This window comes from Dendrobates tinctorius, unplaced genomic scaffold (assembly GCF_039654945.1).
Source record: "Dendrobates tinctorius isolate UK_male_01 unplaced genomic scaffold, ASM3965494v1 ptg000011l, whole genome shotgun sequence".
Lineage (NCBI taxonomy): Eukaryota > Metazoa > Chordata > Amphibia > Anura > Dendrobatidae > Dendrobates > Dendrobates tinctorius.
Genome location: NW_027361679.1, coordinates 113,815,693 through 113,837,656, shown reverse-complemented (window position 1 = coordinate 113,837,656; position 21,964 = coordinate 113,815,693). Strand labels below are relative to the sequence as shown.

Below are 21,964 nucleotides of genomic sequence, written 5' to 3'. Positions count from 1 at the left end.
GGGAGTTTTTTTTGTTCTAACTTTATAAACAGCATACAAATCTAGCAACTAAACACTCATAGACAGGAATGGATTTGTTGCACCAAACATATTCCAACACCCGCACTCAAAAACGACTTATCTTGTTAGTCCCATTGCGGTTCTGAAGTCCACAAACTTGGCTCTTGATAATGGCTTTGTCATGCCATCAGCTATCATCTTGTCAGACTTGCAATACTCAAACTCGAGAACACCACGTTCCACTAAGTGACAAAAGTAGTGATGTTTTACATCAAAGTGCTTAGTCCTTGCACTAATCTTCTCACTGCTGGCAAGTTTAATGCATCCTTGGTTAACTGTTGGTTGAGCTAATGGCTTGCCGAAATTCCCCAAAAGTTGTTTCAACCAAATTACTTCTTGACTTGCATAAGCAGCAGACATATATTCTGCTTCTGTAGAAGATAATGCGACTGACAGTTGTTTTCTGCTTGACCAAGAAATTTAATTTTCTCCTAACTTGAACAAGCAACCACTTCTTGATTTCTGATCACTTGAATTTCCTGCCCAATCTGCATCCACATAACCTCTGAAAGTGAGCTCTCTTGATGCAGATATTGTAAGATTTAGCCTTTCAGTTTCTTTAAGATATTGAAGAATAATCTTAATAGCATTCCCGGTCTCTTTGGGGTGGCTTGCTTACATGTTGGCAGTTAATTCCAATTGTGGCCGTGATATCCGGACGAGTTGTGGTTGCTATGTACAAAAGCACCCCCACTGCTTGTCTGTAACTCTCATTGATGGGTAGCAGATCTTCTTCCCCTTCCAACCTTAAGTAGGATGGATCCATTGGTGTTGACGCACCTTTGGCTTCTGACATTCCAAACTGGTTTTGGATTGGTGAAATTTTAGAATTTTGGTTGAGAAGAAAACTCCCATCTTCCTCTCTCTGGATTTGGATTCACAAATAAAATGTCACATTTCCGAGGTCCTTAGTCTCAAAGTGATGGTTGAAAATTTCACCTAGCTTTCCAATTTCCTTTTCATCTTGATGAGACATGATTACATCATCTACCCATAGGAGAACATGCATCCACTCCTTTTCATATACAAACATGGATCAGCTTGAGATCTTTTAAATCCTTCATCCATCAAAAGTTTTTCATTTTCAAGTTCCAAGCTCTTGCTGACTGCTTAAGTCCATAGACAGATTTTTGCATTTTACAAACAAGGTGCTCTTCAGCCTTTTTAATATATCCCTCGGGTTGGCTCATGTACAACTCTTCTTCAATATCACCATGTAGGAAGGCTCTTTTGATGTCAAAATGTCTCACTGTCATATGTTGAACTACAGCTATGGACATTAAAGTTCTGAATGTGGTTTGCTTCGCAACTGGAGAAAATGTAGCATCATAATCTCCACCATACTTTTGAGCCTTCAGTAGCATTACCACCAAACCCACATACACCTCGAACACCAAGCCTATTTCCCATTCCACCATGACCTCACTTTTTCCCCACTCATGATGGATATACACTTGCCCTCTGTTAATCACAACCCTAGGCCCAGTCCTGTCAGTCACCTGTCACTAAATTAACAATCAGTATTAATTTGCTTTGTGTCTTGACCACACTATTATTAGAAAGGATTCAGATTCAGAAATGTGGGCTGGTGTCTGGACCACACTGTTAGCACAGACGACTTAGATTATGAAATTTGGCATCCTGACTGCACCACAATATTAGCACAAACAATTTAGATAATGAAATGTGGCCTGGTGCCTGCACCACACTATGGCCACAAATAATTTAGATTATGAAATGTGGCCTCCTTCCTGCACCACACTATTAGCACAAATGATTTAGACTATGAGATGTGGAGAACTTTATAGGAAGAAAAATAAAATTATGGATGAATCAGAGAATTATACCAGGTTTTTGATGACTGTTCATGAATTTATAAACTGTTAGTTACTCTGGCACCAGACCTCTACAGTTGACATGCCACATACAGACCACGTAGTCTGATGCTATGGTACACTCCTGGTCATAAATTCTCTGTCTGAACTTTCCCTCAAACAATGACCTTTTAACAGACCAGATATTACCTGCATCCCTATGTAATACCACAGGTAACACAGTGATAACTCTGACCTAAAAATAGTGGAGTAAGATGTTACCTGCAGTCCTATGTAACACCACAGATAACACAGTGACAACTTTCTAACTGCAGATAATGTTGAAAATGTTACCTGTAGTCCTACTGATAATGTAACTATACTGATATTGTAACTATCTGTACAGATCATCCATGTGTAGGTATGTGTGCCGACTGGGGGGGTGGTCCTTTTTTCGCCATGAACAGACTGGAGACAGAAGCCGATGTGCATTCAACAGGTCCTCTTTATTGGCCGTCCTCCTGACGACCACAGCAACACAACAGCAGCATGACAGCTTCCACGCACAGGCCCGGGTACCTTTCACCTTCTTCTCCTTCCTCTACAGTGACGTCCCTCACGGTTCTTTCACTGTGGCTGCCATTAGGCCCATGGCCACAGGGCTTCCCCTGTCCGAATCCGTCCATCTGGTACCCCCGGGGCTTCCTCTGTCCTGCGGCTCTCCTGTCAGGGCCACCCCCCTGACCGTCTCTCTCCTCAGTCCCTACAGGAGCTTTTTCTTCTGTCCGTCTCTCCCTTCTGTCTCCTCTTCTCCTGAGCTCCTGCTCCTGGACTGGCTTCCTTCTGGAACTCTCTCTGCCTATTTATTCCCCTCCCTGGGAATTTCCTTCTAGAGCTCCTGTAACTCCGACCACCATGACTCCGCGGTTTCGTAGCCTTAAGCTGCTGTTACGCCCTTTCCTCACTGCTCTCTGCCTCCATCTTGTGGCCAAACTCTAGTACTGCACTTTCTCCTTTTCCTGCTGTTCTTGGTCTCCCACTAGTGGCCAAATCCAGTACTTTACCATCTTCCACTGTCTCTAGCTGTCTCCCCACATACATATACAGCAGTCCACGTCAAGTACTTTTACTGCACATTTTGCATTTACCTTCCTGCTGCAGACAGGTAGGTCAGTCCACGTCCCTACACATGTGCCATTGGTTCTACTCTAAAATTAAATGTTGGTTTTCCTTGTTCCTTCATTTGCTGTACAGAATATTACTGCGAGGGCAAACCAACATTGTGTGAGCTGACTATTGCTTTATTATCTACTCTACAGATAAAGTATTAATAGTACTAGACAAAACTAGTATACCAAAGCCAACGTTACAGATAATACCATACCAGACTATAAACTCATAACACCACCATACGGATAATGAACAAAGACCACAATACAGTGACCATAACATATGTACACTGGTGCGCTGTAGACCATCCTGTATGTTGTAAATAATGTACAGATATTGTAAATCTGGGACTCACCAGTGATTTTCTCTTTAATCGTAGGCATTCGTTTTCCATTTTATTCTCCATGCAGCCACTTCTTCCTTCCAACAGTCATCTCTATATAACGTAATGTAAAGAAATCTTTGGTTCATTCATTTTCCAGCACCCCACTTTTCCCTAATCTCTACACAAATTGCATAGTAATATATTGTGCCAGGATCTAATAATTCCCGCTAATGTATTAAAAGTAGTAGTACCCATCTTTTGCGCCCTTTTGTGCCTCCACTTGGTAATAGTACCCCTATACTATAATAATGCATTTTCTGTGCCCCAATCAATATTGTGCTACATCTGCGCCCTTACTTAGAAACAAAAAAATATTATTACTCTGTAATAGTGCCATTTCTGTGCTCCTGTACTGTAATATTGCTATACCATTTGCACATCCATTTAGTAATATTTCCCCATTAGGCCCCCAATTAGTAATATTTTCCCATTTGGACCCCTACTTAGTAATAATCCCTCTTTGTTCCCTCAATTAGTAATATTCTCTCATTTGTGTCTGCACTTAATATTACTTCCCCATTTGCACCCCCATTTAGCAATATTTCCCCTTTTTGTCTCCATTTAGTATTATTCTGCCATGTATGCCCCATTTAGCAATATTCTCTTATTTGCTCCCACGATGAGTAGTATTCCTCCATTTGTGCTTCCACATACTATTATTCCCTATCTATGTCCCCACTTAATAATATTTTTCGATTTGTTCCCCTACTCAGTAATATTCCCCCATTTGCATCCCCACTTAATAATATTTTCCTTTTGTGCCCTCGCATACTCTGTATTTTTCATTGATGGAACACATATTCATTATTATTTATGAAGCTGTTCACATGTCCTAATTTTATTTGGGCCATGTGGTCTGCAAAAAACAATAATCCAGATGCAGGTCACCTAAGTCATGAATCAAAAGTACCCATATAAGTCTATGGGTCCATGAAAAATCACCCACAGCTCACTAAAGGCATTGATGTGCAATCGATTCGCTATCCTTTTTAACATTGCAATATTTTGGAGAAGCTTTGCAGTTTTTTTTTCATTGATGAACCACTAATGGCAAAAACTGAAACACTAAGCAAATACTGATGAAAAATGGGTCCAAAACACTAATAAAACTTGAATACAAGAAATCACTGCTGCCTGAATGATGTCCCAATTATAGAAAAAATTTTTTTCAAAATTGCAGGTTTTCCACAAAAATGTGATTTTTTAAAAACTTTTTAAGCCAGATTTCTAGCGTTAAAACTTTGATAAGTTGGGAACATTGTTCTTAGTTGTCTCATTGGTTGTCATGATACTGAATCTTTTCATCATATGTTTAATACAGTAAATGATAGGATGATTTATAAATAGATGGTTGGTGATGTCTTCTTACCTTTGCCCAAGGCTAAGTTCACTACTGCAAAGAAAAATATTCAAGTTTCATCCAGCAAAAGTGGAAGAGTTTTCATCTTTATTGTCCTACATATTCAATCCATGGCTTTCTTTAGATACCCATTGCTATATATCAGCAGTTAAAATTCACAAGACCAAGCTCAGTTTTCCGTGTTAATAACTGCAATGTAACTGTAAAAATCTGATGAAATATGAATGATAATTTTTTTGGGTTCCCATAAACTTGAATAGGTAAGACTGCAGTCAAGAGGCATCATTAAGGATTGGGCCACGTTCACACGTTTAGTATTTGGTCAGTGTTTTGCCTCAGAGTTTTTAAGTCAAAATCAGGAGTGGTTGATAATACAGAAGTGGTGGCATGTTTCTATTAGGCCGGGGTCACACTAGGGAGAAATACGGATGAGAGGTGCTAAAACCATGCATTGCACACGGACCAATGTTTCCCTATGGAGCAGCTCCCATCATCCGTATATTTCTTGGCCGTGTTTTACGGGCCGAGACAATCACAGCATGCTGCAATTGTCAACGTATTACGGGCAAAATTCGCCAATGCAAGTCTATGGGGTGAGAAAAATATGGATTACACATGGACCACACATGTGACTTGCGAGAAATACGCACCGGTGTCCTTTAACAAAAGCCAGCAATTTATTTTGCGATACAGTAAAATCACACTGACATGTTTAATATAGAAACTAAAGGACATATACACATAGAATACATATCTATCTATATATCTATCTATATATATATATATATATATATACATACATGTCATTGAGACATATATATATATATATTTATATTTCATGGAGTTCTACATAGCAGAATAGCCGCTAATTCAATTGCCGGCTTCTGTAAAATCATTCTAAAACCCGACATGAAATGACACATGGTTTGCATACAGTAAATCATTTCATTTATTTTTTTTATATGTCTTTGATTAATAATTACATTAGGGTTTGTGTGTAAAATTTGGGACATGTAGGTGTTAAATAAAGGGGTTAATTCGTTGAAAAAAATTTTGTGGGCTCCCACGGTAAATTCACAACCAGAGAAGGAAAGCCAGTGAGTGAGGGCAGATATTAATAGCCTAGAGAGGGACCATTGTTTTTGCCCCCCTGGCTACAAAAATCTGCCCCCAGACACTGCAGAAAAGGTGCATCAAAAAGATGCACCTTTTCTGGCACTTATCCTCTCTATTCCCATTGCCCTGTAGCGGTGGCTATTGGGTTAATAAGAATGGGTTAATGTCACCTTGCTATTGGAAGGTGACATTAAGCCGGAATAGTAATGGAGAGGTGTCAATAAGGGGTTGTAAGGTTCAATTAGATAAATCTGCACTGTGCACTGCCAGAATAGGAGGGTACCTATGCGTTATACTCCTGGCCAGATACCGATTAGTGGCCACAGCTTTGCTCCATACACTTGTATGGAGCAAAACCGTGCCCCCACTAGTGACCCAGTCCAGTGGGCATGGCCAACTAGATGACGCTGCTTTGCTCTATACAGGTGTATGGAGCGAGGTCGTGCCCACTGAATGGGATCTGGCTTGGAGTATGTATAACGCATACATATCCTGCGATCCTGGCTCAGAAACTGGTGAATCCCTGCAGAGCACAGTACGTGCCTTGGTAGGATTCACACAGAGTGATTGCAGACTTATAGACCAGAAAACTGCTTTAAATAAATGCTTCCTATCGATGTTGGATTTCAAGGAGATCTATTTGCACTGTGGTGTCTAGTGCAATACAATGACTTAAAATATCCTCCTTAAATTACAACAGTATCGACATGAAATTGATAAGAATACGAAATTCCAGCCTAAAAAAAATAAACAGAAAAAAAAGATAGCCACTTAATCATTATGACTAAAACCCTACAAAATGTGAAAGGCATAAACTTACCAACAATGGAAGCCAGCAGACACTTGCAATTATCATGATCCCGACCAGCTGGACCATCATTTCTACTTCACTATCTCTGCGTCTTTGGACTGACTCACGGTCATGATAAACTCTGCAAAGGGTCACAACGCTGACTGTATTCAGAATGAAGGAGAGGCATACGGAAAATATACCGGTCAAGGAAAAAATTAATCCAAAGGCTTTATTCTTTGGGTCCTGTAGCAAAGTTAGAAAACACCAAGACTTCGGGTACTGTAATGTGTAACTACCAATACCCATTATAGGAAATAACGCTAAAAAGAAGGCAAAGCACCACACCATAACTACAATACAGTACGCTCTCTTTTTCGAAATATTGGCAGAATGTGAAAATGGTTTAGTTATACCAAAAAATCTTTCAGCAGCCATTGATGCACCTAGCAAGAGGGGGCATTGTCCATAAAAAACCATAGATAGCCCAAAAAAGTTACAGAGATGACAGTTTTGATCAAGAATCTGCCAATCAAATTGAGTTAGATGGGAAGACACCACAATACTACCAGTCACTAATAGTCCCATGAAGTCTGTCATTACCAACCCCCCGAGAAAGATTAAAAAAGAAGACCTTGAACGACTTTGAGTTCTCTTGGATGCACCAACCAGGACACAAAAAGCAAATAGGTTGGAGGAAAGACCAATAATGGAGAAAATTGCAGAGAACCAAGAAGAGGTAATAGGCTTTTGTCCATCCACAGAAGTAGTGATATTAATATATCGGAAGCAGGAGGCTATAGTTGAAGACAGTGATTTTTCCATTGTGGGGCATAGACTTGTCTCCACTCTATTTCCAATACACATGATTTGCTCCTCTAGAATTCTCACATGCAAAAATGTATCTTAAAAATTATCACTTCATTGTTCTTGCAGAATTCATAAATTTTCCATGTTCCTGATTTTTATCCATTAACGACTTGATATACTGATGAAAATCTGAAAGAAAAGGCACAATTTTCACAATTAATTGAGATAGACAAAATGGAAAATGCATTCATTAGGCTAGTTTCACACTTGCTTTTTTTTGCAGCGCGTTTTTCCCGCAAAAAAACGCATTGAAAAAACGCATACATAAGCATACAACTGCTGCGTTTTTTTCAAGCATTTTTATGAGCATGCATGAAAAAAACGCAGCGTTTTTATGCGTTTGTATGCGTTTTTAGCGCGTTTTTACCGCGTTTGCGTTTTTTTCCAACATTTTTAGGTGGCCCCTCACACTACCCAAACCATAACTTTACTAACCCTAACCCTGACCCTAACCCTAACCCTAACCCTGACCCTAACCCTAACCCTGACCCTAACCCTTAACCAAATCATACTTAACCCTAACCCAAACCCTAAACCCTAACTAACCCTAACCCTAACCCTAACCCTGACCCTAACCCTAACCCTAACCCTAACCCTAACCCTGACCCTAACCCTAACCCTGACCCTAACCCTTAACAAAACCATACTTAACCCTAACCCTGACCCTAACCCTAACCCTAACCCTGACCCTGACCCTAACCCTTAACCAAACCATACTTAACCCTAATCCTGACCCTAACCCTGACCCTAACCCTAACCCTAACCCTAACCCTGACCCTAACCCTTAACAAAACCATACTAACCCTAATCCTGACCCTAACCCTGACCCTAATCCTTAACAAAACCATACTTAACCCTAATCCTGACCCTAACCCTGACCCTAACCCTAACCCTAACCCTAACCCTGACCCTAACCCTAACCCTAACCCTAACCCTGACCCTAACCCTTAACAAAACCATACTTAACCCTAATCCTGACCCTAACCATGACCCTAATCCTTAACAAAACCATACTTAACCCTAACCCTGACCCAAACCCCAACCCTAACCCTGACCCTGACCATAACCCTAACCCTAAACCCCCTTAACTAACCCTAACTCTAACCCAAACCCCTAAATTCCATGGTTTAAAAAAAAAAACGCATATGCAAAAAAACGCATACATGAGCATGCCAGTGCGCACATATGCGCATCCATAGGCTATAATGGCCATTTTTAGCGCAAAACGTGCGCATATGTGCGCATGCGCTTTTTTGCAGGGCCAAAAAATGCAACATGCTGCGTCTGGAAAATCCCAACGCACACCCCAAAAAAAGCAGCGCATGAAAATCGCATACATGCGCTTACCAGCGCGCAGGTATGCGCACCCATGTTAAATATAGGGGAAAAAACGCATGCGCAGGTGTGCGTTTTTTTCCAGCGCTAAAAAACGCAAATGTGAAACCAGCCTTAAACAAACATTTAAAGGGATTTTTTTTCGTGTAAACAATATATTCGTGATACAGACAAGTTTTGTTTTTTCTTTTTGACAGAGAAATAGAGCCACACAATCATACTGAGGGTCAGGCGCATCTTCGGCACTCCTGAGTTCCTGGTCAGTGACAGGCAAAGGTTAGAAAACCACCTATAATATTTAATTACCTCAATTTCTGGGCTCAAAAACTAATTAGTGATCTTCATAGGACTGTATTAAAAGAGATGCAAAAACACCATTCAATAACCATTAACATAATAACACAAAAAGTTCCCAAATATCACATTTACCGCTAAATAGCCTCCATGTTTCAGGATATTACTATTACTAAACAGTAAAATTAGTTATAAAAAGTAATTGTAAGGCAGTTAGATGCTACTGGAATCATGTTCACTCAGATTCAGATGTTAAAAGCTCAGCAGGAGAAACACATTGGCAGAAAGAAAAGCAAGACTGGCAGATCATATTATCATATATCGGAGATTATGTGTTCGGGCGCAATGTGCCTGAGAGACCATTTCTAAGAAAAGCAAAATATACATTTTAGATATGCGCTAAAATACACTTGATGACACTGGTAAATTAAGCCGAGCTGTGTTCCTGGATTCATACTGTGCTGTATGGTCCAGAGTCCAGTTCTGGCCAGCTGCGCTGATCCTGACACCTGCTTCAAAAGGAAAAAAGCTGCCGCCATGTGTCTGCCTGCGGTTACTATACTACGGGCTCTCTTCTGTAGCAAAAAAGAAGAGTGCTGATATCCAATGCGCTTCTGAGGTATTGTGCTCCTTACTACAGGAAAGCCTGGATCCCTGCTGACTGAATCACCGATTTGATCATCTCCTCAAAGAGTGCACGTGTGCCCTACATGATTCATTCTACCCATCCACACAGGTAGACATTCAGTACTTTGTTTACCAGTGTCATCAAGTGTACATAGCGCATGTCTACAGTGTACATTTTGCATTTCTATCCATTATGCATGAGGGCAAGCAGGTGCGTCAGCGTATACAGCTTCATAACACTGACACGCAGCAGTAACACCAATGCATCCAAAGAATTTAAGTCCAGTAAAGCCCTCCTTATTTCTACTAAATATCCACAAACTTTGCATTTTTCATTCATAAAATGAGTAAAATAAACAATCATGAAAAAAAACAGAAAGCACAAGCCTTCAAAAGTGAGAACCTTCAGGCACAATGAGCCTGAGATGCCACTTAGGTCACACCTGCTCTCCACAAGGGCAGTGGTAAAATTAAGGGAGGGTTTCAAGCAGCACCTAAGGATTGGATGTTATGCGGGGCTTAGGTCAAAGGAGGCTGACAAACCCGGGCCCCTGCGGAGTCCCTCAAACTAGGGAAAACCCTGTCTGACCCTCAACCCAGGGTTTTTGCTAAAGGTGCAAATGCCTGAGCCTCCAGCCTCTCCTTATCTCCTGCTCAGCCCTAAGCTGAACCCTCCACCCTCCACCCAGTGAGTTGTAAAACCACCAAAGCCCACACAGTAATGACAGACAGGGAGAACTCAAACCACACCGCGCCGCAACCACACAGGACAATACTATAATGTGAACAGGGCAAAACAAAGCACAAATATAGGAAGGCGAAAAGGTAACAACGGATCATACGACACCAGATATGAATTTCTCTCTCCAACACCTCCTCTCCAGACCGGAACCACTTGGCACAAAACACAAGCTATAATCGGCGACGCCCACAGGCCAGCACGACTATTTAAAGACCGTGGGCGTGACCAAACATCCCACCTGATTTCCAGCTAGATTAACCCCAGATAACTTGAGTAAAATCAAGCCGGCGCCACTGAGGCTATAGTGGACGGAGATGGAACTACCGCTGCTTGCCGGACGCTGTGGTGTGAACAGCATCCGACATGACAGTACCCCGTCTTCTACGAGGGACCCCAGGGCCCTCAAGACTCATAGGACCCAGCTTGTCCGGATGACGGCGGTGAAAGGAACTGACCAGCCGATCCGCATGTATGTCCGAGGCTGGCACCCAAGACCTCTCCTCCGGACCATACCCCCGCCAGTGCACCAAATACTGAAGAGAACGGCGCAGTACTCGAGAGTCCACCACCTTGGAGACTTCAAACTCTAAATCGCCATCCACCATGACTGGAGGTGGCATCGGCGTCGTGTCCACAGAGCCTACCACCTTTTTCAATAAAGACCTGTGAAACACATTGTGTATCTTGTATACCGCAGGAAGCTCCAACCGATAAGCAACCGGGTTAATGATGGCAGCAATCTTAAAAGGGCCAATAAATCTTGGACCCAATTTCAATGATGGAATTTTGAGTTTTATGTTTTTAGTAGCTAACCACACCCAATCACCCACACACAGGTCCGGACCTGGCACGCGTCTAGAGTCAGCCACACGTTTGTATCTTGCACTCATGCTCAGCAATCGCTGTTTCACACTCCTCCAGACTGATGATAGTTGAACTCCTAACCGGTCCTCCTCTGGGACGCCCCCAGAGCCCCCCTGACGCAAGGTACAAAATTGAGGATGGTGCCCATAAACACAAAAGAACGGAGACTCTCCCGATGATTCTTGGCGGTGATTATTTAATGCGAACTCGGCCAAGGGAAGGAACGTCGACCACTCCTCTTGGTTGTCAGACACAAAACATCGCAAATACTGCTCCAGATTTTGGTTCATGCGCTCAGTTTGACCATTTGACTGCGGATGCAATGCCGACGAATGAGACAACTTGATCCCCAATTGTGAGCAAAAAGCTTTCCAAAACTTCGCCACAAACTGGGTACCCCTATCAGACACTATGTCCGACGGAACTCCATGCAGTCTGACCACCTCCTGCACAAAGACCTGAGCCAACATCTTCGCGTTGGGCAAGGAAGGCAACGACACAAAATGCGCCATCTTCGAAAATCGATCAACCACCACCAGGATGACCGTGTTCCCCGCCGAGGCAGGCAAGTCTGTGATAAAGTCCATGGAGATTTCTGTCCATGGCCTACTAGGTATCCCCAGAGGCTGTAGAGTGCCAGCAGGATGGGTTCTGGGCGACTTGGCCCTGGCGCACGTGATGCAAGCTGTCACGTACGAAACCACGTCCTGCCGGATTTTTGGCCACCAGAAGCGGCGCGATACCAGTTCCAAGGTGCCCCTAACCCCTGGATGACCGGCCAGGACCGAGTCGTGGTGTTCCCCCAACACTTTAAGACGAAGATGAAGAGGTACGAATGACTTATTAGCGGGAAGTCCTGGTGGTACCTCCTCCTGGGCCTCGGCAATCTCCGCCTCTACCTCAGTCGTGAGAGCCGAAACCACTACACCTTCCTGGAGGATGGGTACCGGATCTTCCCGAGGTTCTCCCCCCGGAAAACACCTGGACAAGGCATCCGCCTTGGTGTTTTTCGCCCCAGGACGGTAAGTCACCAGAAAGTTAAAACGTGTAAAAAACAATGCCCAGCGAGCCTGCCTGGGAGACAGACGCTTGGCCGACTCCAGATAGAGCAGGTTTTTATGGTCGGTGATGACTGTGACCTGGTGGGCCGCCCCCTCCAAGAAGTGTCGCCATTCCTCAAAAGCCAATTTGATGGCCAACAACTCCCTGTTGCCGATGTCGTAATTCCGTTCGGCCGGCGACAGCTTCTTGGAGAAGTAGGCGCATGGACGCAAATTGCTCAAGGACGAGCCCTGTGACAGTACTGCCCCCACTCCCACCTCAGACGCATCGACCTCCACCGTAAAAGGTTTAGATACGTCCGGTTGCACCAGAATGGGGGCTGAAGCAAAACGGTTCTTCAGAAGCTCAAATGCACGCACCGCATCCTCAGACCAGATAGCGAGATTGGTACCTTTTTTCGTCATGTCCGTGAGCGGTTTGGCTATAGTAGAGAAATTCTTAATAAACTTCCTATAATAGTTAGCAAACCCAAGGAACCGCTGGAGCGCTTTTAGATTACCAGGCCGTTCCCATCGCAGCACCGCTTGCACCTTCGCGGCATCCATTTTAAACCCTGCGGCGGACACAATATATCCCAAAAAAGGCAACTCTTGAACAAAAAACATGCATTTTTCAAGCTTAGCATAGAGCTTATTCTCACGGAGCAGCTGTAACACCTGCCTGACATGCTCTAAATGAGTGTCCTGGTCGCTCGAATAAATGAGGATATCATCCAGGTACACAATCACAAATTTCCCCAGCACATGAGCAAATACATCATTTATGAAATGTTGGAACACAGCCGGCGCGGTTGTCAACCCCAATGGCATAACTAGGCTTTCAAAATGACCCTCAGGGGTATTAAATGCCGTCTTCCACTCATCCCCCTGACGGACCCTTATGAGGTTATATGCCCCCCTGAGGTCAAGTTTGGAAAACCACTTCGCACCAGCCACCTGGTTGAACAAATCAGGGATCAGAGGCATCGGGTAGGGATCACGGACCGTAATCTGGTTTAACTCCCGGAAATCCAGACACGGGCGTAACCCCCCCATCTTTTTTCTTAATGAAGAAAAACCCCGCTGCTGCAGGTGAGGATGAAGGCCGGATGTGCCCTTTACTTAAACTCTCCGCAATGTAGTCCTTAAGAGCTTGTCTCTCCGGACCAGAAATACTAAACATCCTCGCCTTTGGCAATTTAGCCCCGGGTTTTAACCTAATCTGACAGTCATAGGCTCGATGTGGAGGTAGTTCTGAGCAACCCCTCTCAGAAAATACGTCCGCAAAATCCAGCAATGCCTCCGGAAGGCTGGACTTCACGGCGGACACACATGTGGCCAAGCAATTTTCCTGGCAGAAACTGCTCCACTGGACTATGTCCTGGGTTCTCCAGTCAATCACCGGGTTGTGCTTAGACAACCATGGGAAACCCAGGACTATTTGTGCTGGGAGATTATTGAGTACCTTACATGTAACCCACTCAGAATGTAGGACTCCAATGTGGAGTTTAACCTCAGCTACAAACTCAGTAATCTCCCCCTGTGGGAGGGGAGCGGCATTAATGGTAACCACGTGAATAGGATGAGGGAGTTTTTCGATCTTGAAACCTGCCATGCGTGCAAACTCCTCATCCATGAGATTGGTGGCTGAACCGCTATCCACAAACACTGATATTAGGCTCTGCACCTGCACCTGCAGAAGCCGCTTGCACATTAGCTACAACCAGGCCCTGCTGCTGAACTGCCCCCTTCAACTCGGTGACCTGTACGGACAGCGCCGCCAACTGGCGGTTTATGGAAGTCATGGAATCCATGGAAAAATGTTGGGCCGATTATAATGTTATGCGGGGCTTAGGTCAAAGGAGGCTGACAAACCCGGGCCCCTGCGGAGTCCCTCAAACTAGGGAAAACCCTGTCTGACCCTCAACCCAGGGTTTTTGCTAAAGGTGCAAATGCCTGAGCCTCCAGCCTCTCCTTATCTCCTGCTCAGCCCTAAGCTGAACCCTCCACCCTCCACCCAGTGAGTTGTAAAACCACCAAAGCCCACACAGTAATGACAGACAGGGAGAACTCAAACCACACCGCGCCGCAACCACACAGGACAATACTATAATGTGAACAGGGCAAAACAAAGCACAAATATAGGAAGGCGAAAAGGTAACAACGGATCATACGATACCAGATATGAATTTCTCTCTCCAACACCTCCTCTCCAGACCGGAACCACTTGGCACAAAACACAAGCTATAATCGGCGACGCCCACAGGCCAGCACGACTATTTAAAGACCGTGGGCGTGACCAAACATCCCACCTGATTTCCAGCTAGATTAACCCCAGATAACCTGAGTAAAATCAAGCCGGCGCCACTGAGGCTATAGTGGACGGAGATGGAACTACCGCTGCCTGCCGGACGCTGTGGTGTGAACAGCGTCCGACATGACATTGGACGGTACTGGAAGGGGCGTGAAGCGCTGCCACCTTGGAGGAGGGGGAAACAAAAATGTGTGAGCTGTGCCTGTCAGGCCTATAGCGCCTGACGCAAGGTTAACACACTTTGAATAACCACATACTATTTTTGAGGGGAAGCTAGACTCAAGTTAGACTCAAATTTACAGATCAATCTACTCATCTTTACTAAGTTGTTCAGTGAAGAAAACATTGAAACTCCAAGCACTGATTTGACAAGAATGGGTTGTCATTGGTGATGATCGAGTATAATCGTTGCTCGGGTGTCCTCCGAGTATTTTGGTGTGCTCGGAGATTTAGTTTTCTTCGTCTCAGCTGCATGATTTACGACTTGTATACGGCTTGAATACATGTGAGGAATGCCTGTTTGATAGGGAATTCCCACATGTATTCAGCCTGTCTACAAGTCGCAAATCATGCTGCTGAGACGACGAAAACTAAATCTCCGAGCACGCCAAAATACTCGGAGGACACCTGAGCAACGAGTATACTTGCTCATCACTAGTTGTCATCACTCAGGATTTGGTCTAGAAGTTGATATCCAGCATGTCAGGGTGAATTGCAGACATGTTAAAAAATAAGGGACAACACTGCAAATATTAAGTGTTTGCCTAAACTTTATGTATTTGGCAGTAAAAGTTTGAAAACCATATCAAATTGTACATCAGTAACCATACAAAACATCTCACTAAAATATATAAAGGCATTGACACAGCAAATTTCATGAAAAATTAAATTTTTGTCAGTCTCAAAACTTTTGGCCACAAAATTGTGCATGTAAGATAGCTGTCATGATCCCAGTGCAGGTTTTTGAGCTGCACACCGGGGGTTAATGTCTGGAGCTCTGTGCAGGTTTTGACCTGCACACTTGGGGTTAATGATTGTGGCCTCTTTCTGGTTCTGGGAGAGCTTCATAAACCTCTGGGTAGCTTCAATCCCTGCCAGTTATACTTTTGCCTAGTGTGCTGACTAGAGTTGAGCGATACCGTCCGATACTTCAAAGTATCGTATCGGATGGTATCGGCCGATCTTTAAAAAAAGTATCGGTATCGCCGATTCCGATACCGGAAGTCCCATTCAAGTCTATGGGACTTCCGGTATCGGAATAAGAAAAACCCTTTCCTGCCCTTGTACAGCCTCTCTGGGGTCTGTACGGGCCTTTCGGGGGGCTGTGCCGGCCTGCCAGGGGGTCTGTGCAGGCTCCGGTGGTCTGTGCCGGCCTGCCGGGGGGCTGTGCCGGCCTGCCGGTGGTCTGTGCAGGCTCCGGTGGGCTGTGCCGGCCTGCCGGGGGGCTGTGCCGGCCTGCCGGGGGGCTGTGCAGGCTCCGGGGGGCTGTGCCGGCCTGCCGGGGGGCTGTGCCGGCCTGCCGGTGGTCTGTGCAGGCTCCGGGGGGCTGTGCCGGCCTGCCGGGGGGCTGTGCCGGCCTGCCGGTGGTCTGTGCAGGCTTCGGGGGTCTGTGCAGGCATCGTCCGATGGGACTACAAGTCCCATCGGGCGATGCCTGCTACCATGACAGTGATTGACACATTAGCCAATGATGGGACAGTAATAGTCCTATCATCCGGCTAATGTGTTGAATGTAAAAAAAAAATAAAAAAATTACATGCTACATACATACAACATGCATACTACATACATGCTACATTCATACTACATACTACATACATGCTACATACATGCTACATTCATACTACATAAATACTACATGCAACATACATACTACATATATACTACATACATACTACATATATACTACATGCATGCTACATACATACTGCATGCTACATACATACTACATGCTACATACATACTACATGCTACATACATACCGCATATATACTACATACATACTACATACATACTACATGCATGCTACATGCATGCTACATGCTACATACATAACACATATATACTACATGCATGCTACATACATAGTACATGCTACATGCATGCTACATACATACTACATGCTACATACTACATATATACTACATGCATGCTACATACATACTACATGCTACATACTACATATATACTACATGCATGCTACATACATACTACATGCTACATACATACTACATATATACTACATGCATGCTACATACATACTACATGCTACATACATACTACATATATACTACATGCATGCTACATACATACTACATGCTACATACATACTACGTACATACTACATGCATGCTACATACATACTACATGCTACATACATACCACATACATACTACATACATGCTACATGCTACATATATACTACATATATACTACATGCATGCTACATACATACTACATGCTACATACATACTACATATATACTACATACATACATACTACATACATACTACATACATACTACATACATACTACATGCATACTACATGCATACTACATACATACTACATGCATGCTACATACATACTACATGCTACATACATACCACTTACATACTACATACATACTACATACTACATATATACTACATGCATGCTACATACATACTACATGCTACATACATACTACATGCTACATACATACCACATACATGCTACATACATACTACATATATACTACATACATACTACATACATACTACATGCATACTACATACATACTACATGCATGCTACATACATACTACATGCTACATACATACCACATACATACTACATACATACTACATGCTACATACATACTACATATATACTACATGCATGCTACATACATACTACATGCTACATACATACCACATACATACTACATACATACTACATGCATGCTACATACATACTACATATATACTACATGCATGCTACATACATACTGCATGCTACATGCATGCTACATACATACTACATACATACTACATGCTACATACATACCACATATATACTACATACATACAATACATTCATACAATACATACATAGACATACAGTACATATAACATAGAGTAACATACTTACCAATACTTGTCACATTGTTCCCCGAAGCCATTGTCTTTTCCGGAATAAATATTAACATAACAAACCACAAAAATACTCACCCACGATCCGAAGCAGTCCACGAGTGTGTCCCACGACGATCTTGGGTAGAGAACTGCAGCATCAGATGATGCTGCCGTTCTCTACGGGCTGCAGGAATCCAATGACGGAAGGTAGGTATCCTTCCGCACTGTATTCCTCCGCCACTTAAAAAAAAAAAAGTCCCTAGTCTCACTTTATGCCATTGCTGTGTGGGAAATTCCCACACAGCAATGGCATAAAGTGAGACGAGGGACTTTTTTTTTTTTAAGTGGCGGAGGAATACAGTGCGGAAGGATACCTACCTTCCGTCATTGGATTCCTGCAGCCCGTAGAGAACGGCAGCATCATCTGATGCTGCAGTTCTCTACCCAAGATCGTCGTGGGACACACTCGTGGACTGCTTCGGATCGTGGGTGAGTATTTTTGTGGTTTGTTATGTTAATATTTATTCCGGAAAAGACAATGGCTTCGGGGAACAATGTGACAAGTATTGGTAAGTATGTTACTCTATGTTATATGTACTGTATGTCTATGTATGTATTGTATGAATGTATTGTATGTATGTAGTATATATGTGGTATGTATGTAGCATGTAGTATGTATGTAGTATGTATGTAGCATGCATGTAGCATGCAGTATGTATGTAGCATGCATGTAGTATATATGTAGTATGTATGTAGCATGCATGTAGTATGTATGTAGCATGTATGTAGTATGTATGTGGTATGTATGTAGCATGTAGTATGTATGTAGCATGCATGTAGTATATATGTAGTATGTATGTAGCATGTAGTATGTATGTAGTATGTATGTAGTATGTATGTGGTATGTATGTAGCATGTAGTATGTATGTAGCATGCATGTAGTATGCATGTAGTATGTATGTAGTATGTATGTAGTATGTATGTAGTATGTATGTAGTATATATGTAGTATGTATGTAGCATGTATGTGGTATGTATGTAGCATGTAGTATGTATGTAGCATGTAGTATGTATGTAGCATGCATGTAGTATATATGTAGTATGTAGTATGTATGTGGTATGTATGTAGCATGTAGTATGTATGTAGCATGCATGTAGTATGTATGTAGCATGCATGTAGTATGTATGTAGTATGCATGTAGTATGCATGTAGTATGTATGTAGTATGTATGTAGTATGTATGTAGTATGTATGTAGTATATATGTAGTATGTATGTAGCATGTATGTGGTATGTATGTAGCATGTAGTATGTATGTAGCATGCATGTAGTATATATGTAGTATGTAGTATGTATGTAGTATGTATGTGGTATGTATGTAGCATGTAGTATGTATGTAGCATGCATGTAGTATGTATGTAGCATGCATGTAGTATGTATGTAGCATGCATGTATGTATGTAGCATGCATGTAGCATGCATGTAGTATGTATGTAGTATGTATGTAGTATGTATGTAGCATGCAGCATGTATGTAGCATGTATGTAGCATGTATGTAGTATGTATGTAGTATATATGTAGTATGTATGTAGCATGTAGTATGTATGTAGCATGCATGTAGTATGTATGTAGTATTTTTTTTTTTTAACATTTAACACATTAGCCGGATGATGGGACTACTACTGTCCCATCATTGGCTAATGTGTCAATCACTGTCATAGTAGCAGGCATCGCCAGATGGGACTTGTAGTCCCATCGGACGATGCTTGCACAGACCCCCGGACATCAGCACAGCCCCCCGGCAGGCCGGCACAGCCCCCCGGCAGGCCGGTACAGACCCCCACAGGGTGCACAGACCACCGGCAGGCCGGCACAGCCCCCTGGCAGGCCGGTACAGACCCCCACAGGGTGCACAGACCACCGGCAGGCCGGCACAGCCCCCCGGCAGGCCGGTACAGACCCCGGGCAGTCCACACAGCCCCCCGGCAGGCCGGCACAGCCCCCCGGCAGGCCGGCAGAGACCCCCCGGAAGGCCCGAAATGACGGCGCATCATGATGCGCACACACCGCGCATCATGATGACGTCAGGCTGTCAATCAACTGAACTTCCGATTCCGATGCCGAATTCCGATATTGAAAAAATATCGGAAGTCGGTATCGGAATTCCGATACAGCAAGTATCGGCCGATACCCGATACTTGTGGTATCGGAATGCTCAACACTAGTGCTGACCCCCGTGTGCCTGTATATTGCTATAGCTTGTTTATATGGTTCTGACCCGTTTCTGTTTCCCGTTGTGAGTTTGCCTGTTGATTTTGTACTGCGTTATTATCTGTGTATGACTCATTGCCTGTGATCTGACTACTCTCTGCCTACTCTCTGCTCGCCCCTCTTGTACCCTGCAGCTATCTCTGTGTATGACTCATTGGCTACGTCCTGACTATTCTCCCTGTCTATGCCCCTTGGTAACTTTGTCTCGCAGTTACTCTGCTAGGAATTGTCTTGCAGCTCCTAGCTCTGTGGAGTTTAGGCCACGCCTCTAGCAGTCACGTGCTTCAGGTCCTGCGGCTCTGAAGTACGCATCTATTCGGTTGCTGCCCGCTCCACAGGTAGCTTTGAGCACTGTTCGCTTTACTCAGGACACGCGCACTGGCTTAGTGAGCAAGTTCAGTGCGGTGTCTCTGACATTATAACTGGCCTACAATTTTTTTTTCTCACCTCACTTCTGCAGCATGGACCCAATGTGTGCTTTATCTGAGCAGGTGAAAAGCTTGACTCAGTCACTGCAGAAGCTTAGTTTGGAACACCAAGCTCTGGCCCAGTCCCAACAGCGGGTTGAGGACTCAGTTCAGGGGGTACTTTCCGCTGGCTTCCAGCAGGTGGGGAATAGAGATGTCATTTTAGTCCCACCTGAATCCCCGGTTAAATTACCAGATATGTTTTCTGGTAACAAGGATGATTTCAGGGCATTTAAGGAGGGCTGTAAGCTCTTTTTTTCTTTGAGACCCCGCTCCTCTGGGGATGAGAAACAGAGGGTGGGGGTGGTGATGTCCCTGCTTAGGGGGTCCCCACAAGCCTGGGCATTTTTGCTTTCCTCTTCTGCCCCTGAGAGAATGTCTGTGGATACATTTTTTGAAGCCTTAGGGCTTATTTATGATGAGCCTGATAGAGTGCGGTTGGCTGAGGACAAAGTGATGAGTGTCTGTCAGGGGGAGCACTCGGCTGAATGGTTCTGTACTGAATTCAGACGTTGGGCAGCGGAGATTTCCTGGAGTGACGCCGCCCTGCGGGGGCTGTTCCACAGAGGCCTGTGTGAACGTCTGAAGGATGCTTTGGCACTTCATCCTCCACCTGACTCCCTGGAGGATGCCATGGTCCAAGCAGTTCGCATGATCGCAGGCTGCGGGCTAGAGGCATTATGCAACGGGAAACGCCCTTATTCTTCAGTGGAGATGAGACCCAGACTCTTCCTATGGCTATGGAGGTGAACGCTGTCACCTGTGAGGGAAAGGAAAGAAGACGCCGCCGGGAAAAGCAGTTGTGCTTCTATTGTGGGAAATCTGGACATTGGAAGAAGGACTGCCCCTCCTGTCCGTCATCCTCCAAGATGGCGGGAAACGACTAGGTCTGGGTAGTAATCGAGGAGGCTACCCAGACCTTCAGGTACAATTTTCCTCATGTGCAAAAATGGTGCTGCAGGTGGAACTGGAACTTGGTTATGGTCCTGTTCAGACTACTGCTTTTATTGACTGCGGTTCGGCTGTGAACCTGATTGATACCAAGGTTATGACTCTTTATAAGATAGGGACAGTCAGGCTTCACGATCCTGTTAAACTTGTGGCAATTGACTCATCTCCTCTTACCCAAAACGGTATCTGTTGCAGGTCTGAACTTTTTTCTCTAAAAGTGGGTTCCACTCATGTGGAGAAACTAAGTTGTCTGGTGGTAGATAACTTGCCTGCAGGACTGGTACTGGGGATGCCTTGGCTTCAACGCCATAATCCTACCATTGATTGGGTTACAGGGGAAATCACTCAATCGGGATGCAATAGTAAATGTGGTAACCGGGGAC

At 44.0% G+C, this 21,964-nt stretch overlaps 1 protein-coding gene across 2 annotated transcripts in view; it reads right to left on the bottom strand.

Annotated features, from left to right (window-relative positions):
• Positions 1–21,964, bottom strand: part of TBXA2R (thromboxane A2 receptor) — a 182,717-nt gene that overhangs the window by 17,659 nt on the left and 143,094 nt on the right. Inside the window, exons 1-2 of one of the 2 annotated variants that reach the window (XM_073546283.1) lie at positions 10,669–10,744; positions 6,726–7,694 (exon numbers count right to left, since the gene is read on the bottom strand). In XM_073546283.1, coding sequence (XP_073402384.1) covers positions 6,726–7,562 — 837 coding nt within the window. In that variant the 5' untranslated portion in view covers positions 7,563–7,694; positions 10,669–10,744. Of the gene's footprint in view, positions 1–6,725; positions 7,695–10,668; positions 10,745–21,964 lie in introns of those variants that run through there. The other variant, XM_073546276.1, reaches the window with a different exon arrangement.